General features: G+C 38.1%; 1 protein-coding gene across 5 annotated transcripts in view; it reads right to left on the bottom strand.

Moving 5' to 3' along the window:
- LOC310906290 (uncharacterized protein) overlaps positions 1-26755 on the bottom strand; it is a 374899-nt gene that overhangs the window by 50199 nt on the left and 297945 nt on the right. For 2 of the 5 annotated variants that reach the window (XR_014589371.1, XM_083855439.1), the window contains one exon: positions 22507-22868. The exons of 1 other annotated variant lie outside the window; for it this stretch is intronic. Coding sequence is in view for 1 of the 4 variants with exons in the window: in XM_083855443.1 (XP_083711569.1) it covers positions 22857-22868 (12 nt within the window). In the remaining 3 variants the exon portion in view is untranslated. Of the gene's footprint in view, positions 1-22506; positions 22869-26755 lie in introns of those variants that run through there. 2 more of the 5 variants (XR_014589374.1, XM_083855443.1) reach the window with 2 other exon arrangements.

The raw sequence follows: 26755 nt of genomic DNA, 5'->3' as shown, positions 1-26755 counted from the left end.
AATCTCCCAGACAGAAGAGTTTTGTCCTTTGACTAAACCTTCAAGTCAAAGACTGGATATAAATAAAAATAAAATAAAATAAAATAAAATAAAATAAAATAAAATAAAAATAAAAAAAAAAATAAAAAAAGCATGTTACAAAAAATAAGCAGGAATTTGGTGATCAGAATAATAATTCTAATCCACCCCAAAATTAAGAAAAAAAGGAATTAGGCGAAACCAGTTTCGCTGCTTACCATTATCATCAGGAATAGCTGCTGAGCAAGAGTGGCCCTAAATAATTTCTAAGGCTTATTTGGCCCTATTCTCCATTTTCTTTCTCTACATTCAAAATCAATATGTCAGCAAAGAAAAGAAAAATTGAAAGGTGGACAAGATTCACCCCGGGGACTGAGAAAGCCCCCAGGTACACTTCATTTCCTCCTATTTTCAACTCACTTTTCTACCATTTTCTTAAATCTTGGATTATATACTTCTGACAGGACCTTATCAAACCACTGCAGGAGACTCCAAGAAGGGCAGTGTATTTTCAACAATACTCTGAAGGTTTCTGTGCTCTACCAGAGGTCAGAGATGCTGCCAGTGAAGCTTCATCAATAATTGCTACCAGCAAAATCAGATAGACCAACCTCAGAGCTTCCAACATGCAATGCAAGCTGTATTACAAAAAGATAATGATTCTGTTTTCTTTAAAAAAATCCCAAAAACAACATAAAACCAAACCAAACAACAAAATCCACAAAAAAAGCATACAAAAAACCCCACAAAAACCCCCGACCAACCAAAAAGCAAAAACAAAACCAAAACAAGCAAAAAAACCCCAAACACACACACACACACACACACACAAAAACCCCACAAAACCCCAAAAAACCCAAACAAACAGAAAAACAGAAAAAAACCCCAGTAAACCCCCAAACTGAAAATATCTGGATAAAGATCTGTTTTTCAACTAAAAGTTAGAAAGCTATTTTTCTGCTAAAGTCCCTTGTTAACAAATCAAGAGTCCCTTTATGTCACTGCCAAGGATGATAAGTCAGTCTGCACAACATATAGCACAAAAACAGTTAAATCACTAAAAGCTCCAACATTTTAGCCTTATACTCTAAGATGATTTTGCCACACATTTCAGATACTGGGTGATGCCTGCAGAGATGGTACAGCAAAAAACAGGATAAGCAACAATTACAATTAGTGAGATGATCTATTTAGAATATTATTACAGAATTATGAAGTCCAAATAAGTCAAGATTTGGACCTGTCAGAGCACGTCCTGGCAAAGGTTGATACTGTCAATAATATTTGATGTTCAGCCTAGAAGATGGGAAAAGTCTACTAGGAACTACTCCAAGAGCCATATTTAACCATTTCTCGAATGGTTAAATGAAATGGCCTTCAGACCAGTATTCATGGAAAATAAACAATGTGTTTTAGAAATACTACTTTCTGAATTGTGACTCGCCCACAATTTCAGTGTGAAAAATCAAAAGCAAAAAGCACACAAAGTTCTACATTTCCAACCCTAAGGAGCCCCACACGGAGCAGCACACCAAGGTAATATCACAACCCAAGGTGGAATGGATGAGAGCTGAAAGGGCCATCGTGTGCATGGTGTAGACACATGAGGGTATAGGGACATCAGCTGAGGTGGACTGATCATTTGCCAAAAAAGGGGCAGATATTACTTATGGATTTTTGTCTGAACACAAGTTCCCAAAAAAAAAAACTACTGTTAATATCATCTTGTGGTTCAGTCAAACAGATAGATAAAATTCAGGACTTAGGAAGTTTAGCCATTTTTCCACTCTGGATTTAAGTCTGAAATTCAGTGCACAGATAACCAAACAGAAAGATAATTTTATCAGAAGAGAACAATTCATCAATTACACTGATAAATCATTTAGTTAATAATTATGAATCAGTAACAATACTCCCAACTGCAACAAGATTGTATTCAAAAAGAGGACACAGACTAGAACTAAGGAGTTTAGAGATGTCATCCTTGGAGAACAGAGCTCACAAGACAGAAGAGAAGGGCTGTAGAAACCAAATTATCTTGTGATTCAGATGATGCTGACACAATCTTGATGGAAATTTACACAACAGAAAAATCTAACACATGGAAATTATTATATGCCTCGGCAAAGAGATGTGCACATTTCTAAGTAGTAAAGGAATATGTAACAAATGTGGTGTTTTGGTATCTATAAGTTAAGAAAAGAGTTAGGAATGGTTTGCTGCACTAAAAGCCCAGAAGGCCCTCAAAACTCAAAGAGGTTTGCTATTTTAGCAAATTGGGATATTGCATTTTGTCCAAATAACACTTGTTCTGTGTTACACAGGATGCACATGCAACTACAGCTTCTGATGGCATGGACAAAGAAAAGGGTGAAACAAAGTATGTGAGAGGCAGAGGAAGGGCATGCCCAGTCAAAGACACAGCTTCTGCCAAATCACTTCCAGGAAGTGAACATGGTTATTCAAATACGGTGGTTGGATCAGCATATTTCTTGTTCTTGCTAGGAAGTTAAAAGAGAAGCTTTCATTGTTAAAAGCATTTTTTTTGTAACCACATGAAGACTGGGTTAATTCTGCTCCTTTATGTCAAGGAAGAGCACAAGCCACAGAGGGATTGAAAGAAAATCAGAGAAGAGGTGAGAAAAGGGAACAGTGCTGCTGTGAAATTGGTGTATTTGATAAAGTATGAACCAAATGGAGAAAGAACTTCCTGAGAAAATAGTGAAGGAAAGGCTGCCCTGACACCAAGTATGGGTTGCAATTGGATTACAATGGCTGGAAAAAGTATAGTTATGACTATCCTAGATTAGTGTTCTCCATTTTCCAAGGTGGCCTTAATGGGAGTTGCTGCACTTAGAATTTTATTTCACTGAATGCATCTCATGAAAATGCATTTCACAGTGACTCTCACTTGATGAGCATTTTATTGGGCACTTAGCAGTAAAATACAGATCAGACGTCACAGCTAGATCTCATCTTTGACCCGTAATCAGGAAATGTTTTTAAAATAATAAAACATATAAATTTAAAATAGCTACAGATTTTGCTAAACTCTGTTGAATTCCAGAGTGGCACCACTGAGGATTTTGCTGATTTTTCCTTTTTGCAGAAAATAAGAAGATACTGAATGATTCAATGTCTTAGGTTTTACTTTATTGCTCCTAAATTAAGCTTACATCTGCAACAAGAAACAAAAAATACAGGGATACCACAAAAACAAACATCATGTCACAATAAGAAACTTTCCTTGGACAACCAGAAGTTCTCTGTGAATAAATAAGCAATACCTTTACAGAAAGAAGGTAGGAGTGGCGAGTTATGTGTCTTTCAGAGAAGATCCAAATATGGCAATGAAACCCATATGAATCTCAAAATGGAGGATACCCAGACTGAAGCTACCAAAAGCTCAAAAACTCTGGTATACTTTACATATCTGCTGAGCAGCAATCAGACTCCAGTATGACCTTTGAGGATGAGACTTCCAGTTAAAATTCCCCATTATAATAGAAAGTGGTAGGAAGAAATTGATGATTTTCATTATGGGATCATGGGACAAGCCAAAGTGGATGCTTCCATTTTCTATTCTAAAATAAACTCAAAACTCAAACTAAAATCTTTATATTTTAAAGTCTATTGCATAAGAAATTGAAATAAAAGAATTTTAAGATAACTGGGTCATCATCATGACTCTTCAGGGCTCTCTCCTCATCTCAGGCTTACTTTCATTAAGCAGCCCCCACTGTAGAAGTAATTTACTCTCACAGTCCAAATTATTTCAACCAGTTTTTACACAAATATTACCAAAAGTTCAGCAACAAAGAACTTTCTCATTACATTTCATATACTACTCCAGAGTATCAGGAGTTTAAATTGTCTTCTGGGGTAGCTGGCAACAACTGAAGGAAATGGAAAAAAAAAGATGGGACACATACATTGATTTCTAACAATTTTTGTCACAGTTTCCCCTACTATTTTGAGAAGGACTGATAGAGTCCTCTGTGCTGCTCTGGATCAGAAAAAAATAGTTGTGTAACTAACCACCAAGGGAGATCTAAGTAGAAATAAGCCTTCACACTTAAATGCAGTCATCTTGCTGGCATGTTCACAATTCCAATTGTACTGGTTTTTTGGGGCTGGAAAAAAATCAATCTCCCTTCAAGCCATAGCATAAGTGTTATTATACATCATATCACCTGGCATGCTGTTCCTAGTCTTCACAGGGTAAAGAAGCTTCTGTCTTTGAATTTTAAATAGTTACTGGGTTGAGTGTTTAGTAGCTCAGAAATACTCAATTTGAAACTGGAGGGTGGAAATACAAGATATTATGAATTCTGTCCTAAGCTGAATCCATGGGTCCTTTTGTACTTTAGATGGCCCTCTTGGGAGGAATGTGGACAAAGCTGCAGAGTATGAAACCTTGGCAAAGGTGTCCCTGCGGGCTCGCTGAGAAAAGCTCACATATTCAGTGTCACTCACTTGCTCAGCCCATGTTAAAAAAAAGATCATACCAGTACTCTGACAATAGTTATCTATTTATATTTGGAAATCCAATAGTTTTTTATGAACACAAGTCTATTCAGGGGGAAAGCTTGCATACCAGAAATGAAAACACTTGTTCTCTTAGGAGTAGAGAAATATTTAATTTCTCTTACCATTTTTTCATATTTCTCCTTTTGATTTACACTAAATAAGCTCCCCTTAGGCTCAAAAGGCTGAAGGGAAGGGGGTTTCTCCCTTCCCTTCTTTGCAGTATGAATAGGAATTGCTCTCCAGGCAGATTTTTCCTAATGCCCACAACTTTACTCTTTACTTATATAAAAGGCCTTTGAAAGACTACAGTGTAGGATGGTTTGTCATGGATTTGATATTTTTCTAACATTCCTACACTGCTCCAGTTTGGAGGGAATTTTGGTCAAAACTTTGACTGCTATTTTGTTCCAGCCATGGATGCCAAGATAAGCAGAGCTTACTTTGGTGCTTGACACTAGAGTCATGCACATCATCAAGGATGTAAGAGGGGTCATCTCATCCTCACTTTGTTGTTAACAGAGACTAGCACAGCACCCACTGAATTTCTCTTTATGCATACTTTTAAATTCCAGGCCACAATCTCATTGCACTCTTTAACTTAATGTCACACTCTCTGCTTCTAAATTTATTCTCAAGCTGAGGTTGTTCAAAAGGCACTTTCAATGATATGGAATGAAAGCTAAATAGGTGTTGCTCTGTAAAATGATATATTCCCTGAAACTGTTTCCATTGGGTATTATAAAGGCCCAGCAAGCAGACTCTCAGGAGGCATAACTAGGTAATGCATCAACAAAGACACAGAAAAACAAGAGGCAGCTGGGCTATTATTAAGAAATGAAGCAGAAGTAGTTGAAAATATAGGGTGCAAGCTAGAGGAAAAAAGCAATTTGGTTAAATAAAAAGAGTACCAGCATCTACATCTATACTGGAAAGCAAGAACAGGGTTAAAAAAAATAATAATAAAAAAAAGAAGGAAAGGAGCAAACCCCTATTTCTCATTGTATAATAGTCTTCTGTCTGCTAGCTGCAACCAGAGCACACAGAAACAGAAAAGTCCATGTTTAAAGGGCTCCTCAAAGCAAAAATTTCCAGGCTTAGTTCCACCTTCTCTGAAACCAGTGTGACTTTTGGGGTGTGGGCACCTCTGGGAGGGGTGGCGTGAGCCCTGAGCTCTGTTATCTCCACGTGGGGGCACAGTTGTACTTGCATGAAGTCCTGTTGTGCTGTACAGGTCAATCACCTTCCCTCAAACCCTCTAAATAACACAAGGGTATCTACTTAATCACCTCAGTACAAAATTTGACACTCACCTTTTTTTTTTTTTTAATTTATAACCAGGGTTTTATTTCCAACATCAACAAACTTCAGTTTTCCTCTAAGCTGATCCTTTATCCATGGCACTAGGGAATACAATGGGAAACCATGAATTGAGATACTAGCTGCTCCAATTTTTATTTTCAATGTATTAAAACAAAATTAGAAGTGTTGCTTACTAAATTCTAATAGAGATTTCCTTTGGAGGCATACGATAAAGATTTCAACATCAGCAGATCTATAACCATTAAATATCTAACTTATAATTTATTTAAATAGTCATGCAAATATTCTTTTGACTTGAACAGTGGAAATGTATCTAAAATTCATCACTTTGTGTGCAGAACACATGAATTCATGTCTGGACACTTCAGTACTGAAAAACCAAGCAAACAAACTAGAACAAATTACAGCCATGCAGATCCAGTACCTAATTCTATAAATAATTTTCCTGTCCTGGTGTATTGCACATCCAAATAAAGCAAAGACAATAAAAATTTAGTCAGAAAGCAACAAAAGAAGGAGGTAAAGACCTAAATAACTTACAGGAAGTGTCAGAGAGCAAGAACACAATTAGCGTTTACGTTGCAGTGGTTTTGGACTGAATTTGTTTTATTGTAATCAAAAACAGGGCTTGATCCTCCACCTCTTAATTAAGGAACTGGCTAGGTTCCTTCAAACCTCTTTGATAGAGCTAGATCCCAAAATTCAACAATCCAACCTTCTACATTTGTCCTTTGCTCACAGCACAGGCACCATCAGATGAAGAACTTGCCGCCTTGAACTTAGTAAAGGCTCTCATGGTCACATAAAATCAGCACAAGACACTTACCTGGCAAGTGACCCAAAGCTGCAACAGAGCAAATGCCCTCTTCTGACTGATTTTAACATAAAGAAAATGATCACTTAATCCGGCTATAACATCAGTTTAATGCCTTAAACACAGCGCCAGGTAGATGTGTTTCAAAGAGAATCCAACTGTCTTTTAGTCCAACTTACCATTTGTTTTTGGATTTCATCTTTCACTGCCTACGATTTTCTCCTTTCTATGTAGTTAGTGAGTTTACCTGTCTCAGGTTAACAAAAAAGTTTTATACTCATACTCAAAGCCCAGAAAAAAAAAAAAAGGCTTTGTAAATCCCCAACTGGAAGAAATTACATTTTCTTATTGTAACCGGCTCTTATTGTAACTACTTAATACAAGGAAAGGTAAGAGAAAAAGGCCCAATTTTCTCAGCAGACCACAAGACCCATGTTACGCTGCCTAGAATTAGCCTCTTCTCCTGACTTATCTACATTGTTGTTTACTTCCAGACTTTCTCAAAGCCATAGCTGTAGTCTTTTAAAACTGCTGCCTTTAGTGTGCAGCGAGAGGTGGGAGAGTGATCAGGGGCTCCATAAAGCCTTTAAATGCTTCAGGTACATGGAACCCACAGCCATGCCTCATAATATCCTAGACCACAGCTAGCCCCTGACCAAATTATTGCCTCAGTGTTAAACTGCAGAATGGAGGCACAATTCCAACAGAGATTGTACATCTCTGTCCATCAACTCGACATAAAAGTCACAGATTCAGTTGTTTTTATTGCTTACAATTTTGAAATGCGATGAGGCACACACATTAAAAAATTGTGAGCCAATAAGTGTTCAATGCAACAGAAGATTAAAAAAAAAAAAAAAAAAAAAAAAAAAAAAAAAAAAAAAAAAGAGGAGGGAGCTGGGAGTGACAGAGGGATAGATTTTTTTTTTTAAATTATGTACCTATGAAAAGGACATACCTACCGACAAAAGAAAGATGATCCAATTTCTATTTGTCTAACCTTAAGCTCATGCAGGGTAATTTAAAATACTTGTTTCCAGTCAATACAAGAGCTAACAGAGGAGGCATTACTGAAATGGAATCACATTTAAAACATTTGAAAGTAATTTTTTGAGAGGCTCATAAGGACACCATCTAGTTTTCTCTGAAATCATTATGATCTTTGCCATAGATTTTTTTAGAAGGGACATTAGGAAAGAACCTCCCTTGAGAGAAAGAAAACAAAAAAGGTCTTTCCACCAATTTATGACTCTTACAATTGTGCAAGTGGAAACAAAATTTTGTTGCCAGCACTTGCCTTGCCATAACTCAGATATTACATAGCAAGAATAGCAAGAAGCTACCAAACACTGAGTAAATTCACTGTCACATTTTAAGAGCAGCATATACTGTATGAGAACATATTGAATATTAGAAACGTAATATTTAATTAATTAGTGTTTAATCTCTGACTAGAAACTTGACTCATCCCATGCCCCAAAAGGAGTCACCCAGTTTGGCCATAATAAAGACACTGCCCTGGGTCAGCATGAGCAGCTTTGACTTCTCAAACTATTAATAGTCTGTTTAACTATGGGTTAAACAGGTTATTAATATCCTTGCCCTTGTGCAATTTAAATATATTTAAATACATTTTTAAAATTTCAGTGTAAGAGGAAAATACCTCTCAGCTGTTATGGAAGTCCCTCCACAAACATTTACGTATTTCAAACTGAAACTTTCTCTGTAGTTTCAATGATGACATATGCTTTTGAGTTCTGTGAAGTTTTTTTTTAAATCAAGACACTGGTTTAGGTGTATATAAATTCCCTATTAGAGCCAAAAAAATAATAGTAGCAGTAATATAAAATTAAAACAAAACAAAACAAAACAAAAAACAACAGAAACTAAAAAATACTCAGCACAAAGGACAGATAGAAAGATATTGAAATTGGTTATATATAAAATTTTAGAAAAGCAAAGAAAAATAGAATTCCTCCGCTTCTTAAATTTAACTATTAACTTTATCAACAGAGAAGCAAAGAATTTAAAACAGATGTGTGATATGAAGCCTGTTGTGATTTAAAATTTACTAAAATTTTACAAAATTCTTTAAGTACCATCACTATGATGCATTGTAACAGACTTATTACAAAAAGTGAGGAGAAAACATGAAATACACAAATTTCCAGCAAACTATATCATTTTCTCATCCCTTTGTCTTTTTTCATCCATGACTACAATTTAATATTCAGAGTATTACAATAATAGAACTATATAAAACCATGTCATTGCACTGTAAAATCTTATAAAAAGTTATTTTTCTCCCCTGAAGACATTGTAAGATAAATTTCATACATCATTTTCTTAATCTAAGTGATGTCTTGGTAGGAAAAGAAAGCAATTAAGTAGAATGAAAGATGCATATTCAGTAACTCATTTTTTTTATCATAAGGAAAATAATTTTCTTGTGTACAAAGGATCGTAACTTACACCTAAACATGATAAACTTTTGTATTCTGTTGTGTGCATCTGTGTACCACAAGACATCTAGAAGGGAGCTTGTAATTGCCTGCATCTGACTCACCCTAATATAAATTTTCTTGACTAAACATAAGAGGAGGGAGAAAAAAATCTAACCTTTAAATTGAAAATTTTTGAATCCCCAAACAGACTGGCATACACTCTTTTGAAAGCATTTAAGTAGCCTGAACACCCAGCTCAGTGTTATTTATCTTTTCTCTTTCCCCCCTTTCTGGGCTTGCCGATACAAGAAGCGATAATGGGGAGGTGTATCATTCCCAGCGAGCTGCAGTTCAGTAACTGCTGCATATTTAATGTTCCACTGCAGCCATGGCCACACAGCCAGTTGACTCGCATCTACACTGCAAATAACTGCTTTCCTATCTGGGGGGATTTTCTTGGGATTAAGCATTACATGACCATGCTCTGCGTTCCTTTCCCCTTCTACCAGCCCAAAAACAATGCAGAATTTCACCTGCTGTACACTTCAAACCACAGCAACAAACAAACAAAGCCCATTTACCAGCCCCCTGATCCCTCTCCTGTCAGGCAATAATCCGTCTCCTCCTCCCATTCTGGCAGTACCCCCACCCAAGACCAGCCACCCAAGTGGAACTGGCACAACATTTTCTGGTTACCAGCACAAGGGCATCTGGAAGCATATCTGGGGTTTTGCCAGGGCCCAGGGCAGCTGAAGAATGCCAGCCTGCCAGAGCCAAGCTAGAGCCTGGTCACGGAGCAGCGATCGGCCCATCTGCAGCCACAACAAGGGGACCTGGCACAAGCGTAGCTGGAAGGAACTTCCTTGGGATAATGTCTCCCCAGGCCATTGTCGACAACTCAGGGCCAGATGCAGATGGTCAGCTAAGCTGCTCTGCTTGGCAACATTCAACAAAACACACAGGCCCATCTATTAGCCAGATTAGTAGAAGTGAGGAGAGATTGGGACATGTCAGCATGGGACATGTGTAATGAGATCAGCACTGTCAATGGCAGGACACAGGTGAGAAAATATGGGATTTCTCAATGAAACAAAAGAGCTTTGAAACCACCCAGTCAATGTGGGTCCTTCCAGATCAACCAGTATGTTATAAAATGTGTGAGCTCAGAGGACGGAGGGAAATTGTACAAAGAATATGATCATAGATACCATTTGTTGCCTCAGTGCAATTAGGGAGCCACTTTCTATGCAGACATCCCAGTAGTGTCCTAGAGACTGGCAGGTTCTATCATCTGATATGACTTTCTTAATGAAAACACATCTCTCTTATCAATGGATCTGCCCCCATCACCATCATATTTGCAGGCTAATGACCAATAATTAGAATAGAGTTTTGGGGTAAAAGCAGCTACATGATTTCCAGTCGTGCTCTCTATCTGCTGCTGTTCCTTTAGCTGTGGGAGTAAGCTGTCCTAAATGTGCAGGTAATTTTTTCTATGAGGTTTCTTTTAAAAACATGGCAAAAGTAGAGATACCATACTCATTATTCTGGGAGAAGTCACCTGCCATATGCTATCCTGCATGATAATGGCTTTTATAGGACAACAAAGTGTTCAACAAAATTGTTTAACCACCATCAGAGCAATTACATTTGGCTGCAGGAAGCGAGGCTGATGCTCTTTCACAACTAGGTTAGTGCTTGCTAAGCAGTGTCTCCACCTGGTATTTTCAGAGCATGTTATGTGTTACATAACACCTGTGGAAGCACAAGAAAGAAGATCTTTGGTGGCTAGAAGGCACAGGTTCAGTCAGATGTACAGAGCCAGCAGCCAGCCTTCTCTAAAATGACACTTACAAGGGACATGTCTAGCTCTTACTATATTCTTGCTCTTCTTGCTAGATAAAGACTTTAGATTGTCTTTTAAATTAAAGAATCCCATTTCCAGTGGCATGAGGTTTTTTTTTTTTCTAGTATCTTGTATAATTTTTCATGCATATTTCATGGGCAGTCTACGCAACACAACATGAATATTTCAAGGATTTTTTTTTTTTCCCAGAGTGCTAGGAAAAGTTTTCTTCTATTTGAGCATGAACGTTTTCTTATTACTCCTTTTTTAAAGCCTTTTCTACTGAAAAAGGAGGAAAATTAAATATGAGTTAACATACAGGATTAGCAACTACTGGACAGAAATCCCACTAGGAAAATACTATGATCTAAACTGAACTAGGTGAGATGGATCCCACCTGTGCTGTCTCACTCCAGCATTCCTGAGGATCCACTGCCCCTGACTGTCCACAGGCACTTTGCAGGTCTGAGAAAGCAGCAAGTTACTCTTACAAGTAGTGGGGTGTGTTTTCTTTGGGCTGTGGGAGGACCAATTATCAGGAACCACTTGACAGTTGTATCTGCACTGGTGCAAGCATCCCTTTTAGCAGAAGAAATGCGAACAAGGAGTGGAGAAAGTTTCTTTAGGCAGACTTCAGTGAGCTCAGCACTGTATATATATTGTCATTCACCAGTACGGTGACATTTGGTGTAAGTGGAAGGGCAAAGCTCCCCACTGAGGGATGGGTGACAAGGCATCTGCACTTAGCACAGTTTGGATTTTAGTAAATTGCTTTCCCTATCTTTCCATTTCATACCCCCCGAAGTAATGCACAAAGTTCGCTGTGAAATAAATGGAGTTTTGAAATGACTGCTGACAATGTGTTCATACCGATATGTATTTTCATGGGATTATTCCACAAAATATTTTTTTTCTTCCTTAGAGTTCATTGCCTAAGAGCAGCACTAAGTTTTGTTTAAGGGCAAAAACCAAAATGCCTTTGTACAACTGTAATGAGCTAATCTACAAGTCACTAAATGCTCCAGGGAATACCTTGCATGTTGCTTCTCTGGTGCTTGAAATGCACTTCATAAAATGCTGTGATATTTGTGGAATCCAAAAAGGGCTTTTAGAAACCTGTTTCTTTTCAGTCCTCTCAGACTTTTACTGCCTCAGCTCAAGCTTTTGCTGCAAGAATTGCTTCTCCTGCTCTGAGAGATAATCCAGGCTATCTGCAGCCAAGTCACTGCCCTTCTGTTATAAATGCAATGGCAAATATCGGATAAATAAAAGACAATTTATTAATAACAGAATATTGAACACCAGAAAAATGAGAAAGCCACAAAAATAGGAAAATGTCAGCGCCGCGCTGGGTGGATAGGGGTCCGCACCGGTGTACAAGACTCCCAAATCCACGCCGGTGCAGCTTTTAGTCCAATGTTTTATAGGGTTTTTCTGCCCTTAGGCAGTCCAGGTGTCCAGGATGGGCTGAATAGTCCGAATTTCTTTTTGATGGCCTTCCCGGATCTTGTCAAGTCCCATTGTTTCATTCCGGGAAAGCTCTTTTCTTATGTCAATTTCACGGGTCAGTCTTATGCTGATTTCATTTTGCTTGTTGCGCCAGAGAGTTGATGAGATCGGCATCGTCGTCAAGAAGGAATTTCTCCTTGCATTGGCGAGGAAGTGATTCTTATCAAGGTTGGCCAGTGTCTTTGTCTAGTCTGATGATTCTCGTCCTGTCTTTGCAACTGAGATTGGCAGGCTGGGGGGGGGGGGAACGATTAGCCTTCTACTGGATTTCACAATTTTTATTAACATTATTCCCATTACACATCGGATTATTATTTTATACACGAATTTTTACCCTAAATTTATCACACCTTCCATGAGCTGTAGTCCAGGATTGGTGTCACAGGACCAAATACCTCTCAAAGGAAGCTGTTCTCCCTACTGGAAACAAATGCAAACCATGCTGCTTTTCTGAAATGGGTTCTCTGTAAATATCCAGGGGAGGGCTGCTTCTTGGCAATCCTTGCAAGCTGAATTCTCAGATTCTTGCTGTTCTTCTGAGGCCAATAGTCAGTCTAAGTGCAATGGCCAGTGAGGGGGCCCCAAATATTTAAAAGCACCTGCCTACATTCATGTGACAAATGTTTCTGCTGTAGAGGTTCCTGAGCACCTATCCTATGGGAAATAGGCCACCCTAAGGAAATTCAAGGCTTCCAACAACCTGATTCTGCTGCCCTTGCCTCCAAGACTAGTTGAAAATAGGCTGGTCCTGGTTGAACTTAAACACAAAGATTGACAAGAAAGAAGAAAGGGACAGGGCTGTCCTAGTGAGGAGACAAACCAGTTGGAAGTAACAGCATATGGATGGAAAAATACTATGTAGAATAGGCCAATTTTTCTCATTATTAACTCCATGCTGCCTAATTTACTGCACTTTGGAAGAGAAGTATGGAACAAACAATATTCTCTCAGGTATATGTACTATAAATTGTATTTTGGCACTGAAGCTTAGCATACTAAGCTCATTTGAGAAATTTTACTCAGAACCAGTTTCCTTTCCATCCTCCCTTAGATAATTCCCCTGTTTCACTGAAGAAATTAAAACGTGCCAACAAACTACGCAAGAAAGTCCTTACAGCATCCTATTAACTTTACAGAAACAGACTGGTCTGTGAAAATGAATTCTGAAGAGAAAGAACCTCCTTATTTATTTGTAAAATAGTAACTGCATGTTAAAATTCCGAAGTTAATCTACTTCTCAAAAGCATTCTTTGCATGTTCCCTCCCTCACCTTTCTCTGCTTCTGTAGCCAGAACTCCTGTCATCTCTACACAAGCTTTTTACTAAATCCCCGTGTTCCACTGGATTAAACCAAGAACATGAATTCCTTCTGTGTGTTTAAATGCTAAAAATAAAGCATCAGATTTTCAGCTGACATAAATCAGCCTGATTACACCAAAGAAAGCAGAGGATAACCCAGCATACCAAATCCAGCTCAGAAGCTTCCACACTGCTTCAGTGTGCACCCATAAAGACCCATGGCAACACAGAGAGAATAGGAAATGTGTGCTTGCTTCAGTGGGCTTTTGACCTGCTGTGCTTTAATTTACCTGCTCTTGATTCTAACATACACTTGTTAAAGTTTAATAAAGAAAAAGGTGTGCAAAATAAACAGCCTAGCAAAGCTAACCATAAACAGGTGCAGAAAGAACCTGTTCGCCCACTTACAATATTTGCAAAAGCATGCCTCAGATGATACTCCCATGACTCTTACTCTGAGTGACCCCAGATTTCCATCCTCAGGATGAAATGTGCTGGTCACATCTCTGTATTGCTGTTCCACGATGTCTGCAGACCCAGCAAAAAACTAATAAAAGCATCTGGAAGGTTTATGCTTTTTTGTTAATTTTGTGGCAGCTATAAATATTTTGTACTTTAATGAGATTATGGAAATCTTGAAACACTAGATCTTATGCTCTGTGGAGGATTGCACTATTTGGGCTCTAAAGCTCATGTTTGGAATGTCTCATGCCAAAACCAGTGGCTAGGGACAGAGCAGAATTTTAGGATTTACCCAGGCCCCCACAGCCTCAGAAAGGGTCACAATCCATGATTCGCATTTCCAAAGACATGTTAAGCAGTGGAGTATCCTTAAACCAGCTGCAGTGTTCTACTTTCCTTCCTGATAGAAAGATTGTTTAATGTTTAACTTTTAGGTTCCTTACTGAAAATGACATCTATTACCTCCTTCTTGGCATATCTATCATGAACATAGGAAACAGATCATTCCTTTCCTCTGTGCATTCTTAATGTCATGTTTCTCATCAGACTTCTAGTATTGAAATGAAATAATTTTACTCTGCAAATGAAGGTGTATGGACTTCTTAATTTCCTTATTTCCCTCCAGATTCTCTTCAATGAATCTAGAAGAGCAATGGCCAGGACTGAACACAATGATTCTGTTGTGCTTCTTCCTGTTCTGTAAGATGAGTGTATCTTAAAAACCAAACCTATTGGTTTACCCCAGTATATATTTTTCTGGTTTTCAACAGTATAATTATATTTACTACTGGTTTTAGTCTCAACAGTTTGCAGGTCCCTGTCCATACACAACTTACTTGGTTGCTCCCCTACCTGCCTCAGTATGGCTGATTATTCCTACTTAAACTTTGCATACTGTTGTTGTCTCTACTGAAATTCATCCCATCCCCACTCAGCTCTAAGAGAATTTCTCCCAATTTTAAAATAATTTTAAGCACCAAAACTGTCTTTCACCACTCTGGCAACCCCTCCCTACCTGGAGCTGAACAGTCAACTGCAGAAACTTTGAAAGATCTTTCCATCTTGATATTGTTATGAACTGTGGCTTCCCAGGTAGTTTGTTTGCCCTTTAATTTTTTCATATAGGTCCTCCTTCTTTAATTCGTTGTGTGTTATAATTTAGTAGCACATAAAATCCTACTAAAACCTTCTTGAAAGCCAGCATACTTAATATCTGATATTACTCTGTTACAGAAATTTGTTAAATTTATTTAGAGTAAAAAACTGTTGGCTGTTTTGTTTTGCTGCTGTCTTCTAAGTGCCTGCAAAAATTCATTTAAACCTTTAAGTGTTAGGGCAAATAGTGTTTTCCAGTCTTTTTATTTGCTTCCATGGCAGTTAAGTTCAGGAAGAAACTTTATGTAGCAACGATGACACTCAACAGTGGTGAGTGAAAAACAAATTTGTCTTCTATTAATAACATCAGTACAAGGTCCTTTAAGTACCAATTTCTATAGATGTTAAGGTTAGCTCTTATCACATATGGCTGTAAAAGCTGAAAATGTATCAGCTAAGCAGGAAAGAGCAGTGAGAGCCAAACTTAGCCATGTTGTGAAAAGACATCTTGCAGAGAAGAGGCTGGGTAGTACGTCTTATTCCTACCTTCCAGAGCTATAATACTAAGGAACAGAATTATCCTTGGACTTATGAGTGGTTGTCAGTTACTTCTGCTTTTCTGTGTGCCTTCTGGCAAGTCACTTAACCTTTTTCTACTGCAGATTTTCTACCTATATGGTGGACATAATAATGCTCACTATCCTTTTTAAAATGTGCTTTAACAGCATTAAAGACAAAGAAAAAAATCTCTAAGTGCTGTTGTGGTTTGAAAGCAAAATGAATGAGAGGCTCCAAGTCAGAGATATAATTTAATAAGAAGAAAGGTAAAAAGGTAAAATAAAATAAATGCAATAACACAAAGGATCACTGACAGAGTCAGAATACAACCTGAGCAGGATGGTGGAAGCAGTCCAGGTGAGGTGGTCTTCCTGTAGCAGTGATCCTGTAGAAAGGTCTGGCAGCCCTGCTCCTCTGGGAATCCAGTGGATAAGTGCCCTTGCACTGTCCCACATACCAGCTTATATCCAGGTGAGAATGCTTGGCTCCTCCCCCTGGGCAGAGCATCTCACAATAGCATGAGAAGTGTGAAATGGGTCCTTGATGGCCCATTAACAGAGATAACCCCTGGAGGGAGTTACCTGTGACTCATGGGCCATTAGCAGGAGACACCCCAAAAGTCATTAGCAGAAGACACCCCAAAGGCGTTAATGGGCCATTAGCAGAAGAGGCAGGGGGCTTGGGAAAACACTAGCCCACCTGGTTTCAACAGTTCATGAAGACGGTGATAGAATAAATACTTTGTGTACATCCTACACTGCAACCCAGGACAGTGCCAAGGTGTTATTTATGAATTACTTTCCCTAGGCAAAGGAAAGTGAAATTTAGAAAATGGTGTGGTTAAAAAACCCCAAGCAGGTAGCATCCAGCATAATAAAGATAACACGTATGAAAAAAACCTGTGAAGCTTCATTGTTCTGCTCTTAGAAGTAAACAAAGATGTAACACATGTTTTTTAACTCCTCCTTCATTTCACCAGTTGTCCCATGCAACCTTTTAACTCCTTAAGCACATAAAAAAATGCATTATTGGTTGGGAAAATAAATACTGTTAAATTTTGCTCTACCACACTCACTCCACAAACAATAATATGAAATGAGGATTTATGGAGTTAAGTGCCAAATTTTTGTAAGATTATACTTTTTTCCATAAACTTGCGTCAAGTGTCAATCTTGTCTAGACCTTGATGACACAAGGTAAGTTGTCATCTCAAACAAAACAAAACAAAACAAAACAAAACAAAACAAAACAAAACAAATCAGCTACCAGTGCAAATAGCTACAGAGATCCTGTGGAAGACAGCAGAACAGGATAAGCAATTTGAGGCCCAATAATTAAACTTTTCTCAAGAAATCACACAAACAAATAAATAAATAAATGTTAGTACCTATAATAAAGTCAGTTACACAGTTACATATATTTTATGACTTCTTGTAAAAGAAAAGAATGTACCAAAAAACAAAAGAAGAGGAAAAGAGAAGAAACAAGAAAATGGTTACTGGGGAGCCTTGACCAGGCCTGTCATTTGATTTAACTTGAAATGTTTGATTAAATTGATTAATTTTGTTTACACCTGTGCTGTGCCCTTGACTTAAACACCATCAGAACATTTTGTCCAACCACGCTGTCGTATTTCTTGAAAATGTGAAGTAGTTACTGAAACAGTAAAGTAAAAAAAAAAAAAAAAAAAAAAAAAAAAAAAAAAAAAAAAAAAAAAAAAAAAAAAAAAAAAAAAAAAGAGGAAACTAAAGTTTGAAATCTGAAGTGGCGGTTTTCCCTAGTGAACTTTAGAAGTACCCAACACATGCTGGGGGGTGGTACTCCTCTAAAGAACTTGTCAAAACTGTATAATTATGTGGTAACATTTGTAAATCCCATTTGCTAGAGTATCTCCAAGTTCAAACCAGCAATGGAAGTGGTCTTCACATTTCCATATGCTTGCATTTCTAAAGTACTTCAAAGGGAGTGTCTCCTGCTCACATATGGCCTGTAGAAGGCATTTAGAATTCTGGAGCGCTAACTTGTGGGATGGGAAGCAGCTCTGTACAGGAGAGGTGGTTTCCATCTGTAAATGCAGAAAGTAGAATTGTATCCTCATCAGAGCCTTATCATTTACTTTTTCTTTCTTAAGAAACCTTATGACTAACTGATTAAATCTCTTTTAAAATATGCTCACTTTTGCTCTCCCTTTTACTCACCACACCCATATGGGGTGTTTTCGTCAGCTTATCCACCGATTTTGGAAATAGGACACTGTGGTGGTTGGTTACACCCTTCTACATTTCTTTTTTAACTAAAATATTTGTCTCAAGACTGTTTTTTGTTGACAATGCAAAATATTGGCAGTAAACTTTGGATTCAGGACCATTCTCCTGATATTTCTCTCAATATTTTTGTAGAGTCTGGACTATATCAGCCAAACTACCTTATAAATTCATTGCAGCTGAATAGATCCCAGTTGAACTGTTGTTTCTCATCTCAGTGTGGATTCTAAGAGTTTTAGACATGTCCTTCCTGCCTTTCATCAAATGTTACCTGAAGAAGAATCTTTCATTTGAATATGCATAGTCTTCAAAATTGTCCACCACTTCTAATGGGGCAGATCCTCAAAGAATGGCTGTCTGGGATGTCACCAGGCATCTTCACCAGTACTCTCGCTTGCAGCTTTAGATATTTTCATCACTAAAAAATATTGGAATACAATTGAACTTGCCATTTTATGCCTACAGATCTGCAGCTGAGCATATTTTGTGATCATTATTTGGCATAGAATTTGGTGCACCTTGAATTCTGTGTTCAGTTTTGGGCCTCTCCCTAAGAGGAGGATATTGAGGTGCTGGTGCGAGCCCAGAGAAGGGCAACAGAGCTGGGAAAAGGTCTGGAGAACAAGTCTGGTGAGGAGCAGCTGAGGGTACTTAGCCTGGAGATAAAGGAGTCTTGGGGAGAGTTTATATCTCTCTGGTAGAGTTTATATCACTCTGGTACAACTACCTGAAATGAGGCTGTAGCCAAGTGAGGGGTGGTGGTTTCTCTTCCTAAGTAGTAATTGATATGATAATAAAAAAACCCAAAACATCCTCAGTGTGCACCAGGAGAGATTTAGATTGTATGTTAAAAGAAATTCTTAATGGAAATGGTTGTCAAGTTTTGGAACAGGCTGCCTCCATCCCTGCAGGGATTTAAAAGTCATGTAGATGTAGCACATGGGGACATGGTTTAGGGGTGGGCTTGGCAGTGCTGGGTTAATTGTTGGACTCAATGGCCTTAAAGACCTTTTCCAAACTAAACAATTTTATGATAATTTAAACTGTAAGGATAATAAAATAATTTTGGCAGATTATTTCTGCTGGGTGTTTTGATACGTATTTGATATTTCTGAAGGGATAATCTACACATTTCAAGTTGGTAGGTAGCCTCACTCAAGGATTTCCATAATGAGGCCAATCATAGCAAATATAAATCAACCACACTAACAACCAAGTAATCAAACAACTCAGCTCCTCATCTGTTATGAAGAAAGTTTGTAGAGCTCTTGCAAAAACCTTAAGCTTACTGTTCCAATACAGCATTCAAGTTCAATGCTGTTTCCCTCTTTGAGCAAGCTCTACAGCCAAAAGTATATAAAAAAAGAAGCCAATAAACTGTCCCAGGCGAAGCCAGCTCTATCATGGTATTTCCTATTATAAACAAACCTTTGGAATCACAAATCAAAACTTGGTGTCTATATTGTCCTTTCCCCCTCCAAGTTAACCTTATTCTTATCCTCCAAACTGACTTTATACAATTATCTTTGAGAGGTAGTTTCCTTCATGTATACAAACCATCGTTGCAGAGATTGATAATATAAAAAAGCTGTGAGCACACATTCCATCTAGGCTCGTACTGATGTCCCTTTGCTTGCAGCATTGTTTTAGGATACTGCTGAGGAAACTTACTAACTAATTAAAATACCACTCCTCTGCACAGAGGGATGATGCTTGCCACACCCAAGGGAAGTGAGGAGTCTGTCACACTTGCTCCTCCTTTTGGACTTTCATCTCTATTTTAAAGAGAAGCCCAGTAGGAGATCTGAGCTTACATGATTCAGTTTCTTGACAAGACTCTGCCACACAAAGTATTTCCACAATCATTCTTTTTTGTTATTCTATACTAATACTTTTTCAGAAAAGCTGATTCAGTTCTTTTTCAAAGCATTCTGCTTCCTTTTGAGATAGACATAAAAAAACTCTAACAACCATGTATTGTTCTGTGTTCTTATTCTTCCTCACAAACTCGAAGGGGAATCATAGTATAATAATTTTACAGGTAACCAATGACCATATCTGTGATTTCTCAGCTAGGCCAGAAATTGTTCAGCACCTAAGTTATCCAGTCTAGCAAAAATTGTATCAGAACTGTCCAGCTCAGCCTCTGCAGCTATAGATTGAATTAATGTGCAGAAGTATATTTCAATGCTCTTCCAGGTACAAATTTTCACAAGACTCTGTTTTCTTGCCCTGTGTATGCATGCAGGAGGCTTTGGGTCTTCCAATTACTTCTTTATGGGGAAGGTTTCCATGTCATCTGACATCATAGACTAAGACCACCAGAATGTCTATTATTGTGAGCCATTTCCTAACCCTTTCCCCTATTATTTTCATCCACAAAACTCAGACTCCTTACCCAACAAGCCAACAAGCCCATAACAACACTAGACTGTATCTAAGTTTATCAAGAGAGAATTCAACTTATCCCAAGATAAAAGCAGTTCAACCTAGTTGAAATGTCTCTCATCATTTGTTCTCTTTTTGATTCCTTTTGTTGTACTTCCATCATCAGACAGTCCCATAAACAAAGCTCATTATTATTTAGTATTTTCTAAAATACCTCAAAGTCTTTTTTTAATGGAATAAATAAATCTTGAACAGAAGAACAAGCTATTTAAAACAGAGTGTGCCACAATCAATTTCCTATGCTGTCCTGAACTTTCACTTAAAGGAAGAATGAGGGAAAAAATCTAAATAAAATAGAAGAATATTTTCATTCTGCTTTTTTTTCCCCAATGGAAGATTCAAAGATTAATATACCATGCAACAGAACACACAACACTTCTACAGATCTTACAAAAATGTGTACTGTGAAAACAACTACTTTCTGCAGAGAATCTTTTAGAAACGAAAGTGCTCTTCAGACAAGGCCTCTGAACAGGTTGTTGGCAAGTGCCTCTAGGTAAAGAACCCCCAGATGCAGATGTGCCCACCATTCCCTGAGGGAGATAATGCTTCCCTTAACATCCCTTTGATGGGCCAAGACTCAGCACCAAAAGTAAGCTTTCCTGACTGCAAGAGAGTCCTCCAGAGCAGGAGGATGAGCTCACATGAGCTGGTGAGTCCACAGATAGGAGTGTGGGTGAGAGCCCCAAGTGGGGCTGGTCAGACACACTAAGGCCAACTTCAAGACCCTGTTATAGAGGAAATACTCAAAAAATTGAGAATGCACCCAAGATTCAGAAATAATCTTAATAAAAATGAACAAAAACCTTGATATTCCTCATGTTGCATGAATTTCAACAGAACTGCTTGAAGAAGATTCCTTAGTAAGATACCATGCTTTTGGAATTATTAAGTACTGAAGGCTGTTCTTTAATGATTTGAGTATCTAAAGCTTGTAGGAAAAGAAAAGCACCTAAAAAAAGGCAGTCATTATAAAATAAACTCCCAGCAACACAGACTGTATCACTGTTCCCAGACTGCCTTCAGGCTTTCTGGGCTCATCGTGATATCATGAACTTTAGGCAGGTCCAGACCCCGGTAAAAGTGTGCATAAATCAGAGAAGGAGCGAACTCACAATCGGTAGTAAAGAAGGTGTTTATTCAGGGTGGAAACCTGAGTAGTCCAGGCTTGAGTGTATGTCCGAAGGTGAGAGCCAGAAAGAGCCATTTTCAGTCTGCCCCGCTCTTATGAACAGGGGTGTTACAGCATACAAATGAAGGGGAGTGACCCAGAGGAGGGGATGTGACATTACCATTTAAGGTTTGAAGGGGGTAGGATGTTACCTGAGGCCTCTCTGGCAATCTGGTCTGGCAGAGCTATCAAGATGCTTGGGAGTGTCCACAGATAAGATACAGAGTTAGACAATAACCTAGGCCGGGGCTATCAGAGACATAATAGGGAAGGCCAGGCTTCATACAATAGGAAAGGCCAGGCTTCTTGTGTTACTTAACGACTGTACTTAAGGGGTGTGGGGGTGCAGGAATGAAACCTTACAAAACCTGAATAAAAATTATACCAAATTAAAAAACTTAATTCCACACCACTACAAGACTGTACATCTCCACCTGTTTTGGTACTCGGATCTTTAAATTATTCAGCCAGTAGCCACAAACACATCTTCATGTGGGCCAGGAAGTATGCTTGCACAAGGACTTCCAGAAGACCGAAGTCCTTTTCCACCAGATCAAAAAGCCATGCAAAAAAGTGTGCTGAAATAGAAAAGAAACTCCCAGTACTTTCACAGACTTCTTTACTGGTTCAGTGCATATTTGCTCATGGTAGCTTTTGACAAGAAATGTGACACAAGTCACTGGATATTTTTTCAACTATGATCTAAATAATATGACTTTATTAAATTCTTTTCCCACATGATAAAATTATCACACAAAAGTTTTCAGAGGAGAAAACACTCCAGCCTATTGAAAACAGAAATTGTAACCAGCCACCAAACTAAGAAGCAATGATAATGATAAATACAATCTGACCTCATCCTGGCTGCAATGTTGGTTGATCAAAGCAAGTTACACAAGAAAAACTAACACATGAGATTTGCCAGTAATTTCAACTCCGTCTTCGTCCGTGGTAAGTGAGTCAATGTCCAGCAAATCTGTTTTGATACTGGCAGGACTGGAATAACCTTTGTGTGACTGATAGACTGCTTCTGAAAGGGCAGCTGATTTTGATCCCTCAAGAACTTCAGAGACCTGTGTTAGTCCAGTACCTTTAAAAAACATAAATTGATAAACAAGTACAAGGTCAGATCACGACATGCCATATGCTAGACTGTTTGGTTTTTTTTTTTTCCCCCGCACATTCATGCTATCCAGTAAATAAGCATTTGGAATGTAGTAATTTAAGTGTGGACAGGGAAAAAAAGGCACAAATAGTAATAACCACCAGGGCCATTAATCTCCTCAAAGCTACCTTCCAGATCTTGGCAGTAGAGACAACAGACTAGTTTTTTGGTTTTTTTTTTGTTTTTTTTTTTTTTTTTTTTTTGTTTTTTTGTTTTTTTGTTTTTTTGTTTTTTTGTTTTTTTGAAAGGACACAAATACAGTACTGTGGTTGATTGCTTCTCCAGATATATTGGTTTGGCTCTACTTATACAGACCTAAGTGGCACACATTGTCCAGAAAGTAAGTAAATACTTGAAAAACATGAAGTTCTCATGTCAGATAATGGACTTTTAAAATCAAACTTTTCATAGAGTTTTTACATTCAACATCATTGTCATAGTTTATTTTGCCCCCAGAACAATGGGAAAAAAAAGGTAAGGAGGAGAAAAGCATTAACTAGAACATATTAGAAGAAAAGCAAAACCCACAAACCATCTGCAAAAATTAATGGTTTGATATAAAAAAATCTAGCCCATCAACAGCCTGTGCACCTGGATCTACTCCTGCACAATTTCTGATGGTAAGAAGATCAAAGATGATTCTATCCATGGCACTCAGATAACCTTAAACTAAATGTTCCAGCTGAAAGGAATGCTGAATATGACAAGATTAAATAAAAATCCGTCAACAACAAATGTCAATGGCTGGCACAGAGCAAAACCACTGTCTGACCTGAGATTGGGGATTGGAGCTTTTCAGAATGTAACAAATATTCCCAGCCTCCCTTCTGTGATGATTCAGAAGGATTTCTTTGGAGGATCTAGGCTCATCTGCAGTATTTTCCAGTACAGTCAAGGACCTGTTTGCATTCTCTTATGAAATGTAAACTACTTAGAGGTCTTCCCACAAGACTACATCAGAAGCCAGAACTGTCTTCCCAATGAAAAGAGCTTAAAACCCCTCTCCATGGATATGCTCCATAGGCATGTGTATTTGTGTTTTAGAAATGTTGATTTGTCATTTTAAATTTTAATGCAATTGACAGAACCACGATTAGGTTAAGGTAATGAACAGGGCAATTTCAAGAAAACGCTTTTCCCACCAGCATCGTGAGCCACGTTCTTACTTAAAACAGGGCAACACCAAATATTTCTTTTTGTGTGAGATCACTCATATAAAAAGACTACTCTTTCCTAAAACAAAATACTGCCTTTTATGTTGTGAAAGGTTTATGTTAAACTCTAACAACCTGGAGTAATTACTGGGTGCAGTTGATGCAATACCTGGTACTGCAAGGATCTTGTTTTCCCCTGTGGTGACAGAGGCCTTCCTTAGCTTTGAACTGCCAGGCACAGTTACTTCTGGAATTGAATATACAGTCCAATTCCAGAGTACAGATATCCCATATCTGTAATTTTATGCAGCAAATTAATCTTACTTTAAACCTAGCCTCTTTAAAACCCTAAAAGAAAGGAATACCCTCGAAAACCTTACATGCTGATATGAAGGCTGTGTGGTTTATCCTCTTCCTTCCATTACTTATAAAATGCTTTTTTCACCATCAAGCAAATCATTTCAGCCAATAATAAACTACACTAGTACCAAAACCACCACCACCACAAAAAAAAAAAAAAAAAAAAAAAAAAAAAAAAAATAATTAAGCCACCAAAAGCTGGACAACCTGAATCCTGTGGTGGGTTTAGCCCAAGGAAGGTATTTCCTTGGTAATTTTGAAAATCTGCTCTTGAAGGATAAGAAGAAGATTTTTGCTGTAGTGACAAAATAGAACAAGAATCAGTACTACTTCAGAAGGACTCAATAAAGCATCCTCAAACAGATAATATCCTGAAGTAAACATTTGCTTCTGACTCCAGCAGAGATCAGATCTCCACTGTAACTTTTTTCTGTTTGATGGGTTTTAATTGACTTGAAAATGTAACATGTAGTTGTTTACTGGTTGACATAGTACCAGTATTTCCAATTCAGGAGATTTTGGGCCATGACAGGTGTCCCTGAAAGGAGTGCAACTATTACAAATGTCCAAATCTTGCCAAAATTCAGAGCTTCATAGCTGCAGAAAATCCTGGGTCTTATTGTGATCATCCTAGTCTCCCTTTCATGGTCTCCCAAAGGAATAGGGAACAGGCATGAGAATGAGAGGGAAAGGCTCCAGGGCATATTTCCAGCTGTATGTGGACATGCCACTTCCCTCCTGCAGGGCCATGTGTGGGCACACGACTCTCCACACTCCAATCTTTGAAGCCTGCAGAGGCAGCAGAGGAACCTGAGTCCCTCTTCCAAGACAGGGAGTTTATTCAGAGGATCCCACAGTTCAAAGGCACAGAAAACAAAAAAGGAGGTTGCAGACAAAGTGAGAAACTTCTTCCCAGCCTCCTCAAAATAGACTTGTGTATCCTTTCATTGGGAGTCTGTCTTGTTACTTCAGTTCTTCCATAACCTTATTTATCAGATTTTCATCATTTTAACACAGTAAATTTGCTTGCCAACCAGGAGGAACTGAAATTCATGAACTTCCCAGGCCCAGGTTCAGAACTGAAGTACATATTGTTTCTTCCTGCAGTTAGGGACACACAGCTGCTCCTGTGTCAGCCAAAGCAGAGCTCAGACATCCAAAAGTCTGAAAGTTTATTTTTATCAGTCAGTTGTCCAACAGAAGGACATGGATTGGTCAGAATTCTACATTTATGTGTATATTTTATATATCTATAAAATAATATATATATATATATATATTAAAGATACATGCATCTCTTAAAGCAAAGTTAAACCTGTCATCAGCTGAATGTTTAACACAGATGCATTAGTTGCCTAGAGGGAGTACTGGTATACTAGCACAGTGCATTTTGTGTTTCGCTGCAAGATCATCTCACCTCCATTTCCCCTACAAATCCTGGTAGGAGAGGAAATTAAGGGAGCCAAACTGAACTGTGATGCTTAGGGAGTCCCTTGATTCTGCTTGTCACAGTTTTAAGCCTGCTCGGGGGCCTCAGGGGAGTCTGGCTGTTCTTACTCCTCCTCTGCCAACCAGACAGTAATGACCCAGTGCTTTTATTCATTACCCTGAGTGTAATGCACTAAATTTAACAAGTAACACACTCAGCGGGAATTTATTGGCCTTTTGCAGCATGATTGCAAGGTAGGATATGGATATGGATTCCAATTACTGCTGACATCCAGATAAGAGGAACAAAGCCTATATATGACTATTATTAATCAAAGGTGATATCTGGTATTGCGAAGAAAAGGAAAACAAACCAAGAATAATTTAAAAATACTTAGCTAAGTTCTTTTTTCCTATCAAAATGTCAGTTGTTGCAAATAAAATTATGCTGGCATTTTCTAGCTAGGAATAGTAAAAAGGATAAGCATATTATGCAAAAATGGTCAGAAAGAAAATGTAAATAATGACTGCTATTGATTATAAAATGACATACAGAAAATTCACATCCCAGGAGATGTAATATGCTGTGTAAAGCCTAAAGAAGAAATATGTCTGAGTTCACAGCTACAGAAATATTAATAATCACTAAACAAAATGAATATTCTGTGTAATATATTCCAGGGAGCTGGGATTCATATTCATCTGCCAGTATTAAAAGATGGGATAGGAAGAAATTAATTTTTCTTGTTCACATCTGGAGTTTAAATAGGTACAATATGAACAGGCAAAGAACAAGCCAAAGATCCCTGAATCAAAATTCCAGAAACCAACAGATGTGAAACATGTGTAATATCTCTCTTAAACCTCTCC

Source organism: Zosterops lateralis (assembly GCF_965231275.1).
Source record: "Zosterops lateralis genome assembly, chromosome: 2".
In the NCBI taxonomy this organism is placed as follows: Eukaryota; Metazoa; Chordata; class Aves; order Passeriformes; family Zosteropidae; genus Zosterops; species Zosterops lateralis.
Note: the sequence above shows the minus strand (reverse complement) of the source record. Positions and strands in the feature narration are given on the sequence as shown.